General features: G+C 35.9%; 1 protein-coding gene across 10 annotated transcripts in view; it reads right to left on the bottom strand.

The window, feature by feature from the left end:
- Positions 1–13,586, bottom strand: part of cadps2 (Ca++-dependent secretion activator 2) — a 194,676-nt gene that overhangs the window by 19,984 nt on the left and 161,106 nt on the right. For 5 of the 10 annotated variants that reach the window (XM_067436987.1, XM_067436992.1, XM_067436988.1 and 2 more), the window contains exons 18-21: positions 11,054–11,210; positions 4,760–4,901; positions 3,647–3,766; positions 1,672–1,701 (exon numbers count right to left, since the gene is read on the bottom strand). In XM_067436987.1, coding sequence (XP_067293088.1) covers positions 1,672–1,701; positions 3,647–3,766; positions 4,760–4,901; positions 11,054–11,210 — 449 coding nt within the window. The remainder of the gene's footprint in view (positions 1–1,671; positions 1,702–3,646; positions 3,767–4,759; positions 4,902–11,053; positions 11,211–13,586) is intronic. The other 5 variants (XM_067436991.1, XM_067436993.1, XM_067436994.1 and 2 more) reach the window with 2 other exon arrangements.

Raw genomic sequence — 13,586 nt, 5'->3', positions numbered from 1 at the left:
TAAAGGATCCTGTTCTGACCTTCAGGGGTCTAGTGGAGTTGGCGGGTCAGGGCTGTTTTGGCAGCAAAAGGAAAGAACACAATATTAGAAAGGTGGTCATATTGTTATTCCTGATCGGTGTGTGTGTGTGTGTGTGTGTGTGTGTGTGTGTGTATGTATGTATGATAAAATAATAAAATAATATATATATATATATATATATATATATATATATATATATATAAAAGAATATTTGGTATATTAATATTTTATTTAATGTAATATTTAATATAATATCTAATATGGGTAGTCACAAGCAAAATAAAATTTTTACAGTCCATTTTAATGGCCAAAGACAGTAAGAAAGCAAAGATAAGTTTTGGCCTCAATGGTGAAATGATCTCACACCTCATTATAGCACTTCTCGTGTTAATGTAACCCCTACGATGAATCCTATTTCTCATTTGCAAATGTTTGGTAAATTAATGTAAAATAATTAAAGGGTTTCGAGACTGAGAACCCCAATGTGAAAACATCTTACATTGTCAATGAATAGTTAAGTCGTCCCCAAATTTCAAAAAGCACAGACGGACAACTAATTTACGCTGACTCAGTAAAATCAAGTTGTCAGAAGTGCAGTGGACAGGACAGTTGGTCTAAGAGTAGCTCTTCCACAAGCTGCAGGGAGTCGAGAGCAATTTCCACTGATGCGGTGTGCCGACTCCGCTGGGTTTGAAGGGGCTCAAGAGATCTCCGGCAAGCGAGACAGATGGAGCGTCATCGCCGTGTCAACCGCAGTCAACACGGCAACGCGCAGTCTGGGCTCACGTAAGCAGCGCTCGAGTGCGTGACGAGACAAAAAAAGGCCACTCGTTCCGCTCGCTGTTAAAAGACTGTTACCTTCACAAGTGGCGGTCCGGGAAAATAAAAACGTTTGGCAAAGTCCACTGTGCAATTAAAAGGGGCGAGCACAAGCTCCCACTCGATTAATTAGCGGCGGTACGGTCCGTAAGGGCCCCCTCGGGGGTCCGCGCCTCCGCCTCGAGCAGAGGAAAGAGGCAGGGTGAACAAATGGACGAGTTTCTCGCCTGTTGAAGAGACTCCCTGAGGGAGAACACAAAGTTCTCGCCGAATCTAACAACCAGCTAACCACAGAGTCCCCTCTGACAGACACCCACAGGACTACACCCACTACAGACACTGTTTCAGGCCTGAAAGCTGGTGTGCTTTTGCAGTTCACACTCTTTAGGCTAATTGAGATGGATGCAATTTAACTTTCCGACGTTATTTAGGCTCTCGTAGCTGTCAGAAGTGCTTTTGTAGAGCGACGCTGATTACATCTTGAGCAGCCGATTGTTTTGGGATAAATCTGGTTTTGGTGTTTGAAACGGTGTATGAGGTCACTATACTCTAGTGTTACCCAGATCACCCCCGACGGCAGAGAGAAAATAGAGCTGCTGTTTATCATTACATGCTCACAGCGGGATTAAATGCTCTCGCGATTGAACCGATGATACCTGGGCACTTCACTATGAGAAGAAAATGAATGTTTATGGAGACTCGGACGTCCATGTGAATCATCTTTTGAACAGGTTTCTGTGAATTTTCTGACTTTCATACAAAAAAAAAAAAAAAAAAGGATATAGGCACAACACACACCAAACACAAGCATGTGATATCTCTGGTACTCACAAAATATCTGGCAAATTAATTCCTTGTCCGCTGTAAATCAAATGCATAACTGTGTTAAATTTAGCCGATGAGTAACACGATACCACCTAAATATTATAAGCCACATTGGCACAAGACGCACTAAAATGAACAACACCACACTAACGTTTTCAAGCAATCACATCGCAAACAGGATCATCACACTCCGATGGCAACAGGGATGGGAATCGGAAGCAATTTAATCATTTAGTTCTGATTCAGATTTTATTAAATCATTCTGACTCCTTAATAGGTTTGTACTTTTGAAGATGCCCAACTATATTGGCTATAACTATATACTAAACAAAAACCATACTATTTCTCATAAATCTTTTTTAAAAATTGAATTAAGGACTGAATAGTAATTCTATAATCAACAACTGCAAGTGATTCAGTAAGTTGAGATTCAAGCAAGTCAGTAGTTGGATCAAACAAATAATGAGTTTATAGCAGATTCATTAAAAAAAACGGAACCATAAGCAATGTTACATGTTACATAACAAATTATTTGTTTCAAAAATGAAAATTAACCTATGATTTACTCACATTCAAGTCATCCTAGGTGTATATGACCTTCTTCTTTCAGACAAATACAATCAGTTATATTAAAAAATGTCTCTTCCAAGCTTTATAATGGCAGCCCAACATTTGAAGCCCAAAAAAGTGCATCCATCCATTATAAAAGGACATGACTCCAGAGGGTTAATAAAGTCCCTTCTGAAGTGAATCAATGGGTTTGTGTACGAAAAATATCCATTTGAGTCCAGAGGGTTAATAAAGGCCTTCTGAACTTTCTGAAGTGAATCGATGGGTTTTTGTAACAAAACTATCTATATTTAATGCGTTATGAAGTAAAATATCTAGCTTCCACCAGACAGCCTTCCGTATTCAGCTAATGAAGAAAGAAAGTGATGCTTACGCTACATCCCTGACGTCATTGTTGCTCCAGTTACACTTTTTTCCTAAGTTGAATATGGAAGGCTGTCTGGTGGAAGCTAGATATTTTACTTCATAACGCATTAAATATAGATATTTTTGTTACAAAAACCCATCGATTCACTTCAGAAAGTTCAGAAGGCCTTTATTAACCCTCTGGACTCATGTGGAGTACTTTTATAATGGATGGATGCACTTTTTTGGGCTTCAAATTTGAGGCTGCGATTCCATTATAAAGCTTAGAAGACCAGGATTTTTTATTTTTTATATATAACTCCAATTGTATTCATCTGAAAGGAGAAAGTCATATACACCTCGGATGGCTTTAGGGTAAGTAAATCATGGGGTAATTTTCATTTTTTTTAAGAATTATCCTTTAAGTAACAATTTAAAATGCAAGTGATTCAAGTGAATCAGCAGACTGATTCAAACAAATAACTCGGTTAGACTAAACATAAGCTTTTAGCCAATTATTATTATTTTTTAATTACACAAGTTGTGTTTTATTATTATTCTTTTTTTATTTTATTTCGCGAAATATCACGCAACTCAGCTAAATGATTTATTTTGCTGTGGTGCTGTGTTCAGCAGTTTCTGGAGAATGGCACCAAAAACACAAACTTGTTTCTTTTTTAAATAACTGTTCTGAATAAAAAAAGCTTCTTGATTCCCATTCAAAACTCATAGACAAGGAAAAAGCTACAAAACCTATCAAAACACACACACATAGTCATGCAATCAGGATGCACTTGATGGGTACTTACAAATCCTAATTCATTATGCTAAAATGTATTCATTTTTGTTTTAACTTTTGTTGAAGCAAAACTAAGTTTCATCAAACCAACAACTGGAAGCATCCACTAGGCTGCATTTAAAATGCATATAATGCCACAGTAAAAATAGTTTGTTCTTTTTAAGGGCTGTAGCCTCCTTCTAACTAGTCATGTGACCTTTTTGCAGCTATAATAAGCATATGTCAAGAACAGTAAGCAGTGATGGCGCCCAGCTGGCCCATACACACGTGCTGTCACACAGTGGCCCCATCCAGGAAGGGGCTGAGAAGCTGGGCATCTGAGGGAGGTTAAGAGGCAGGTTGGGAACCCTGGGCAGAGGAACGCTTGGCAGATTGTTGGTGATGGTCCTGCCAGAGATCAGAGGGTAAAAGAGCAGAAAGCACTGAGAGGCGGCGAACAATAAGACAGTTCATCATACGAAGAGCAGAATAAACAGCTGACGACTGATCGTTCTGTTGCACCCGAATGGAGGGACGCAGCTTATTGATGGGGAAGAATATTTAGGGGCATATTTCATTTGATGTAAATGAAAACGTGGTTGTGAAAAACTGACATACAATCTGTTCAAGGCTGTACTGTCTTAAGAGTCGGGTTTGGAGTCTAAGAGACCCAAGATATGATATATATATTAATGTGTTTTGCTGCGGGGCAAACCGTCACATTTCTGAAAGTTTCATAACTACTACTTTGTTGTAAAACAAATTTAAAGCTTAAAAATGTAAAATAAATAAATAAATATTATATATTTTATACATTTTAATTTTATACAAATTATTATTATGAATAATAATAACAATTGTTGCTATTATGATTTATAAATAATAAGAATAAAAACCCCTAGAGCATTTTCATTAGGTCAGAGAATCTGATTAAGGGCAAATTACTATTTGAATTATTATATATTTGTTTATATGTATTGTTCCAAACATACATAGAACTTAACTCTCATGTTTAGTTTCTCATTTAAGCTCTAATTTTCACAGCCAGTGTTTTCTGCAGTTCTGCATCCACTGGAAATTGTTTCGTCAACTGAATGATCATGACCCAACATACAGAGTTGACTTCACCTCTGCAGCCTTGTTTTCATTCACATCAAATTAAATGTGGCGAGAATAAACAGGAAACTGAAGTCAATCAGAAAAGTACAAAGCATTAATGGAAAAGGAGGATGACAATCTTGGAGGCTCCATTCTTTCCACTCTCTCCAATCATCTTTTCATTCTCTGAAACGTGAACAAGTTAATTGCTTTGCTAGAAATAGCCAAATACGACACTGTGTTCTGTATTCTATTCATTGATCATAATCATGTTTATTAGCCTGGGGTTAAACAGGCTCTTACTTCACAGACTGCCACGTCTCCTGTTCAAAGCCGCGGTGAATGGACTGAGCTATAGACGACTCCATCAGGTCAATGTAGCGCACCACTAGAGGGATGTACAGGTCCTGGAGGTGCTTGTGGAACGTTCCATTGAACAGGTGAGCTGGAGAACATTAAGGAAGAATGAAGGCTTTACAATGTGTAAGATGATATGCAACCAAGCAAAATATTGTTAGACTCCTTAGTGCTATACTGCAGTGGAAATATATCTAGAACATATCTTATCTAGAAATCATTGGCAAATTAAAAAAAAAAAAAAAATTACAATAATAGAACTAGGGCTTTCAAAATTAACACGTTACCGCAATTTTCATTTTAACTGCACTATTTTTATTAACGCGCGATTAACGCAGCGCACATTTTCTGTTTGATCCGTGGCCTAGCCCGTAGTTGGAGAAATCAAGAACAGCCATAGATGCAGCAGCAAACATTAAAAGGGAAAGAAAAAGGTTAACATTAAAATTACTATTCTAAACCAAAAGTGCAGTTATAGCCTACATTAGCTACCCTATTGTCTTTTGAACTATTATTAGACTCCAGTTCGAAAGAAACGTTTTTTACACTGAGCACATTCTCTGCAGTCGAAACGCGATGCACTGCAAGCTCACTCTCGCTCATATCTGAGGTAAATCTGAATCAAAAACACCATCACCACTAACAGTACATGTGTTTTATTGAACTAAATACATTACAATCGGCTAAAATGAATACGCAGGTTACTTTTATGAACAAAAGTGTTCCTGAGTCCGTGTTTCTCTCACTGTTTATGTAAATCTCTGCACAGTTCGCCGTGCACACACAAAATACCGGCAGTTCAATATGGAAATGTGCATCACTTAAAGGGGCCGCACTATATTGATCTTCCAGGTATGGTGTGGTACTGGTGCCCTACCAGGTCCGCATTACAGCTTTCACATTGCCAATTTTTCATACGAACTGTGCCCTGTTCTGAACTAAACTACCAGTGTAAAAACTCTGTTTTAACTTTCTTAAAATGAGACATGAGCAAGTTCTTTGAAAAACATCTGTGACCTTTGATACATGTCTAGTCTTCATGCTAGTTCCACTAATAATAAACATACATATTTGCATAAAGCATGCATATTTGTCCATACCCAGGTTGATTAGAGTATTAAAAACTTGAAATATGCTCATTTAAAATACATTTAGAACTGATAAAAATGTGTGATTATTTGCAAGTTAACTCATGACAATTGCGATTAAATATTTGAATCGATTGACAGCCCTAAATAAAACACATTATTTAGGATGTCAAAAAAACAAATGACCCCTTTATGTTGTGCTCGGGTCATTTTAACCCGGAGAGGATTTTCTTTTCTCCGAAAATGTTATTGTGTTTTTTCCCACCTTGTTACATTTGTGGTGTTCCAATATTTTGTGATAATATAGCATAACATTGACTGTAAAGCAAATGTTCTGAATTCAACTTTTTGTTATTGTTATTTAATACAAAATGTATAAATATATCTAGCCTATATCTATAAAAAAAAATCTAACCGAGCCGTGTTCCAAATTTGAAGTTGATATCAAAAAAATGAACCTGCTAAAATGTTCTCAAAAACCGTTTCCAATGTCCAATTTGAAAATGGTTTCAACAGGATGATTTTTGAGTGTTTATGTTTTTTAATGAAACCTAATTGATGATGATTACTAAAATATGTGATGACGAAAAAAGGCAATAAAAAAGTGTGCCAAGTGTCACATGCTAGCCGCTAGCTAGATGATTTGTGCAGAACCATTCACTTTTGCATTCGGGCGGTTGAGGTCTAAAATCAGTACAAAAATACAACATTTTAGAAAATTTGAAAAGTTGAAAAGGTTTATGGAAACGTAAAATAAAACAAGATCAGAAAAAAGTACCAATTCTTTTGTATTCGAAAAAAGCATAAGAGTTAACCAGTTTTCTGTAATTTAATGCCAAGGCAACATTACAACATTTATTTATTTATTTATTTTAGACTGCCTAGTTTTATCTCTTATTTATCTTTTATCTATCATTTCACCTAGTAGACAACATATTGTATGTAAAAGTGGCACAGCTTACCTCAATCTTCCATATGTAAATGTACTCAATGTAATTAAACCATTTAGAAGGAAATTGAGGTCAGAGAGAGAGAGAGAGAGAGAGAGAGAGAGAGAGAGAGAGAGAGAGAGAGAGAGAGAGAGAGAGAGAGAGAGAGAGAGAGAGAGAGAGAGAGAGAGAGAGAGAGAGAGAGAGAGAGAGAGGGGGGCTGGGGGGCTGTCTCCTCAGGCATCATTAAGTGTAATTCCCATCTCTCTGTTCCTCATCATTAACACTAGCCTTTTTACTCTCATGGGTGTGAGAGTTCATTTCCCAACCATTTAACAATGATGAAACTCATTTGAGCATTTAGTGTCAATGTCGCCACAATTTTTTTGTCATGTGTACACACTAAAAACTGTAAAAAGCACTCACAACCTAAACTAATCCCAGTCCAAAATCATGAATATCCTTAATTCATTTGTAAGATCCTACATAGTGTTATCTAGGGGTCTCGTTTGCTTGTTTTAAGGATTTGAAATAACATTGAATGAATTCAGTGCCTACTAAAGTACACATCTACACTCTAAATGTGGAACTGTTGAGAAAAGTTCAAGGTAAAAGAGATTTTTGAGCACTCTCAACTAAATATGTAATTTATTTCTGTGATGCAAAGCTGTATTTCCAGCTTCCAGTCTTCAGTGTCACGTGATCCTTCAGAAATCATTTTAATGATGCTCAAGAAACATTTCTTATTATCATCATTGTTGAAAACAGTGCTTAATATTTTGTGGAAACTGTGATACATTTCTTTTAGGATTGTTTGATGAATAGAAAGTTTTAAAAAACAGCACTTACTAGAAATAACATTACAAAAGTCTTTACTGTCACTTTTGATCAATTTAAAAACGTCGAAGCGCAATAAAAGTATTATATTTAGTGCTGGGCAAACAATTCATCGATTAATTAATGTAAAAATACAAAAATAATATGTAAAGTATTTATATTTTAAATAATATAATATATAAACAAGCACATTTTTCTTAAATATATACATGTATGTGTGTGTATTCAAATATACATAATAATTATACACAGTAAACACAAATATATAAACAAACTTTTATTTTGGATGTGATTAATCGATTGCTTAGCACTAATTAAATTATTTAAAAAAATATTTTAAAAACTTGTAACACTTTAGTATGAGGAACGCATATTCACTATTTACTACAACTTTTGCCTCAATAAACTCCTAATTTACTTCTTATTAATAGTTAGTAAGGTAGTTTTTGTAGCATTTAAGTGTAGGTATTGGGTAGGATTAAGAGATGTAGAATAAGGTCATGCAGAATAAGGCATTAATATGTGCTTTATAAGTACTAATAAACAGCCAATATCCTAGTAATATGCATGCTAATAAGCAACTAGTTAATAGTTATAACTTAACCTCTAAATAAAGTTACCAAAAAATGTGTGTCAAGCGCCATGTGTTCTCATGTGACTTGCACTGGAAAGGATATCACTTCAGAGGTGGTCATATTATTTTTATGATTTTGAGTTTTTTTGTCATGCTTCAGTATTAGCGCTATCGATCTTCATATTGAAAAAATGAGAAAGAGCATTCTGCCAAACCTCTCATTTTCGAGTTTCACAAAAGAAAGTCAGTCATGAGTTTAAAACAACATAAGGGCGAGTAAATGATGACATTTTTCATTTCCGTGCGATATATTCCATTAACACTACCAATTCAATTCCACATTTTCCCAAAATGTTGAACATGTTTCCAGCAGGCTTCCCTCATGAGATTAAAAGAGATTAATTTCTGTAAGATTCATTTACTGAGAACAGGGCAGAGGAAAGCAATATGAGGGGATCTTCTTCAAGAAAGTTCATATATGAAAGAGCGTGGGAGTTCCCTATATCTTTCTGCCAATTGTCTGTGTTATTACAGGCTGGCATTTCCATTGTCATGCTCCCTAGATAACCAAACGTATCTATTCCAAATAAACTGCTGTTTGAACGACACACTAAAGCCTCTTAATTACCGTCGCAAATGTCAGTCACGCGAAACGGTCGTCAAACTTTCGCTGGCTGCGGCTGTTGTTCTATCAATAGATCCAAAGCTCCTCACGCAATAGATTTAATGGTGTGAAGTATTCAAAACCATATTCTGGGATCGCTTCTCGTTGATTACGAGTATGCTCAGGATATGTCGGGCACTCAGGGTTTCACAAAAACTGCCCTCCTCGTTAGGGTTCGGATAAGTGACCTGTCAAATTTCAAACCGGTGGAGATAATTTGCCACTAACCGATCACATTGTATATCTAATTAGGGTGTTGACAATAACACAGTACAGCATGTTAACCTGCTCTCCTAACAAGTATTGTTGTCCAAAGCAACACTGGTGTTAATTAGCACGCTTAGCAGTGAGAACATGCAATCAGAACAAACGGGAGTGGAAGGGAGGAAAAAAACAACGCAAGAGCGAAGAGAAAGACAGGAAAACGTATTGCTTATAGCTGAAATGAACTCATTTCATAACTGATTAACTTTACCCAGGGCCGTAACCACCATAGCCATTGAGGGCAAATGAAATGGCCAAATTGTCCCGCCCAATATTTGATATTCTTGACGCTGGCGTGCCGTACTCCATTATAAACCGCTCTGTTCGTGGCTGGGATGACAAAAGTAAAATGGGTAACACTTTACAATACGGGTGCACTAATATGCATTAATTCATGCTTAACTAATACACAGATAATCTTTGCAAAGGTATCACGTTATGACTTTACTTTTTGAGGCACATGACTAATAACTAATTCAAAATTTATTCAAAAGCCATACCACAATTACATATTAATTAACAATTAGTTAACAGTGATGTGCCTCAACAAGTAAAGGCATAGCATAATGATACCTTTGTAAATCGTTAGCTAATGATTCATTAAAGCAGACAACTGGAAGCTGAAATGCATGACTTTGACCCCTTGTGGTAATTAATATATTCATTTACACTATTAGTTAATATAATATGTTATTAGGGAATTAATATATGATGTCATATTTAAATTATAGTAATTCATAAATTACTTAATATCATGTAGAATCTTCATTAGTTGTTGATGCAGTAATCATTAATAAATGGTTAGATTATCTGTGAATTAGTTAAGCATGAATTAATGCATATTAGTGCACCCATATTGTAAAGTGTTACCGTCAAAGGTTAGATTTTTAGGTTGGTCTGCCTCAGTGTTCTAGTGGCGCTCGTCACTGTCAGAATAAGTGAGATGGCCAATCAAATCAAAGAAGGCGGGGCTTACTGTTATAGTAGTGAAAGTGTGCATCGTAAGATGGAAGAAGCTAAACATTTTATATTTGACAACTGTTTTACGACAAAAATGTTCAGCGACCAACAGTAATAATCAACTTGAATTTTTAATGAAATTTTTAATGAAATTTTACCATTTTGAATAAAAAATGAGACATTATTTATGTAAATCATAACGGAATTTGACGTGATGAGAAAGGTTTTTCCATTTTTACATATTAGGCAGACGAAAATAATAGTGAATGTGCAAAAACAACAACTTTATAACTACAATAAAACTGTAACGTTTACCGTTCTTATTCCTTTTAATCTTTTAAGAATTTACTTCCTTTAAATAAAGCAATAAGACAAATGCAATAAGACGAATGCTGACGTGGTCATACTCAATTCCAGTCAGAATATGAGTCTGAAACTGCTCCATTGGGCTGTGATTATGGGGCGTGTTTCAACCGAACCAGGAAAGACATCAATTGGATAGACCTACAACCAATCAGAGCAACGGAGTGACGCATAAAGTTAGTTGTCAAATGTAAACAGAGCTCAACTGGGGGTTGAAGCGACCTCAATTATGTAATATATAGACCCAGGAATGCAAATTTTAGCAGGCAACCTTGCCAATATAACACACATTTTACCCCCCAAAGGCCATTTTTTCCCCCAGAGAACCAGAGAATTTAAGTTCGGCTGGCATCCACGCTAATGTTTTACAGTTATTATATTGAACTGAATCTACACTCAACTGACTTTAGCTGAATAATGACATGCTTGTCTTTTTTTAAGCTGCTTTACAGCAGAATTTAATTTTGTTTGCATCACTGATCATTATTTTCCAATTATTTATAAACAATCTGTATATAGTTATAAAGCGCTATGTACATAAAGGTGAAAAACACTACACACGGTCAGTTCGGAGGAAGTTGTTGAGCAACTGAAAGAGGGGGAAACTGTCCCAGGAGTCCTGTGGCTGGACAGCCAATGCTGCGTCCATGTCCACCGTGTAGAGGGACAGGAAGGTCTCGGCGTGCTCACCCATCGCCTCTGGCCACCACGAGAACGCCTGCAAAATACAGACATGCATAAACAGCCAGATTTGTGTGATTCTTCAGTTATGGACACTTTTGACTTTTTTTCTCTGTTAAACATTTATCATGTTCTGGATCATTGCTATATTATATTTGTTATTATTTTGAATTAGATTTTATATTTAATATTTTCAGTATATACTATATTTATATTTTCATTATTTATTAGTTTTTAAAATGTTTATTTAATTTATTAGTTTTAGTTGTTATTATTATTTTTTGTACTTCAAGTTAAACTAAATAAAAATGAGAAAAGCTGCCTGGCAAGTTGCTGATTTTCTTTCTTTTTTTTTAATTATTATACAATATTTTATTTGAGATAAAATCACAATATGTAATTTTTTTGCCTGAAAAAAAAGGGAAAATCAAGGGTAGGATGTCCTTGATTGGTTACGCATGAAAACGGTCAGTGTCCTGTTACAACTGCTTATTTTTCTTGATTTAAACATTCTTGGAAACTTTTGGGTTAATGTAAGTACACCAAATGTAAGTAAACAAAATATATAAAATTTTTCTAGTGGTTTTTGAATATATTAATACATTACTTGGACTTGTAAATACAAGAGAGCCAGTCTATATATATATATATATATATAATAATAATAATAATAATAATAGATTTTATTTATAATGCACTTTTCATTCCGAAGAATCTCAAAGTGCAACAAAGGGGGGGGGGGGGGATAACAACAAAAAATGAATAACAAGTAAAAATATAGAATACTACAAACAATCAACCAACACAGAAAACAGAACAGAAACAGAGCTGATGGTGAACAGAAACAGAGCTGATGGTGAACAGAAACAGAGCTGATGGTGGACAGAAAACAGCTGATGGTGGAAGTCTCTGTTAGCTCCGCAGCACACTGTGGTCCACTCCATGTTTCAGATTTCTCCCAGCGGCAGTGTCCCGATGACATCGCCGAGGCACGACAGCTGAAGACCAGATGATGGGTCTTCTTCATGATGATTCAAACAATGGGGATCGCTGCAGCACCATGCAGGAGGCAGAACATTCCTCCGGGCACTTCTGTGGACACACCGGGGCCGGCGCAGATGTCCAAGCCACTCCACGGTCGCAATGCAGGACGGAACAGCGGTGCAGCCGAGAAGCAGAACATCCCAACATCATGCCGGACGCCGACGACGAGAGCCCGGATGACGCTAGCCCGGTGCAAACTTCAGCCACCATGCAGCCCAAGCCCAAGGGAGACCACCAGTGAGCACCCGCGGCGAGAAACATCAAATGTCCAAACCAGAAACCAACCGCAGCAATTCAAACGTAAACATTAGAGAAGCGGTTGAAAACGGCGAAACGACGAACAACGACCTCTCAGTGGCTGCCAGCAATCAGCAACAGTCCCAATTGTAGCTCTGACTGTTCGACTAGTCACAAACATAAGGAAATAAAATAAAATGTAAATCTAATAGTACATTAACATGATTTGTTGTGGGTGGAGAAGCGGCGAACAGACAACGCCAGCGTCCTCTCCCCCACGTTGCCTAGCAACCTCCATATATATATATATATATATATATATATATATATATATATATATATATATATATATATATATACATATATATGTTTATGGGTGTTTATTAATTAAAATTCTCTTTTGGGGGACAGTGATTCTGTAAAAACAAAGATTTTTTTTGATTAAAGATTATGAGGGTACATTAATTAAAAAAAAAAAAGATGTGCATAGATAAATAATTTATAACTAATACCGCAATATTACATACAAAATGTAACTGTCCATTTTGATTTTATGGTGATTTTAAGCTCTCTTTTTTACATTAAAAAAATATGTTTGTCATAATTGTATTATCGAAGAGATAAAATAAAACCTTTAAGCACTCTTTAAAAATCAAGAAAAATTATCATAATTAAAGAGACAGGATAAATAGAAATTCTTTAGAAATTCTATAGATAGAATATCGAATTAAGCTTATTTAATCTATTTTTAAAAACTTGATTTTCCTCCTTAAAATTCTTCCTTAAAATCATACCAATGGACATAAAGGTTCCCGTAATGAGAAAAGAACTAAAATGCTGGAAATATGCCACATATTCTACACCTGTGAAAATGTATGATCACAAATAATGCCAAAAGGCATAGTGTAACAACAGAGAGAAACAGGATACAATACTGAGGGCTAAGCCTTGTATACCTGGATACTCACAACAAAAGGACAATAAAAACATGGAATTAAAGCAAGCAGAAGACAAGCAATAAAATGACGGGACCTTGAAAAGACCCACACAAAGATCGCTTCCGTGCGTACATGCTTGGTTTTGTAAAGCTTTACGTCTACATTTACACAATCTATCTACAAAACATATTTGA

Source organism: Pseudorasbora parva, chromosome 25 (genome assembly GCF_024679245.1).
Source record: "Pseudorasbora parva isolate DD20220531a chromosome 25, ASM2467924v1, whole genome shotgun sequence".
NCBI lineage: Eukaryota > Metazoa > Chordata > Actinopteri > Cypriniformes > Gobionidae > Pseudorasbora > Pseudorasbora parva.
This window is presented reverse-complemented; position numbering and strand designations above follow the sequence as displayed.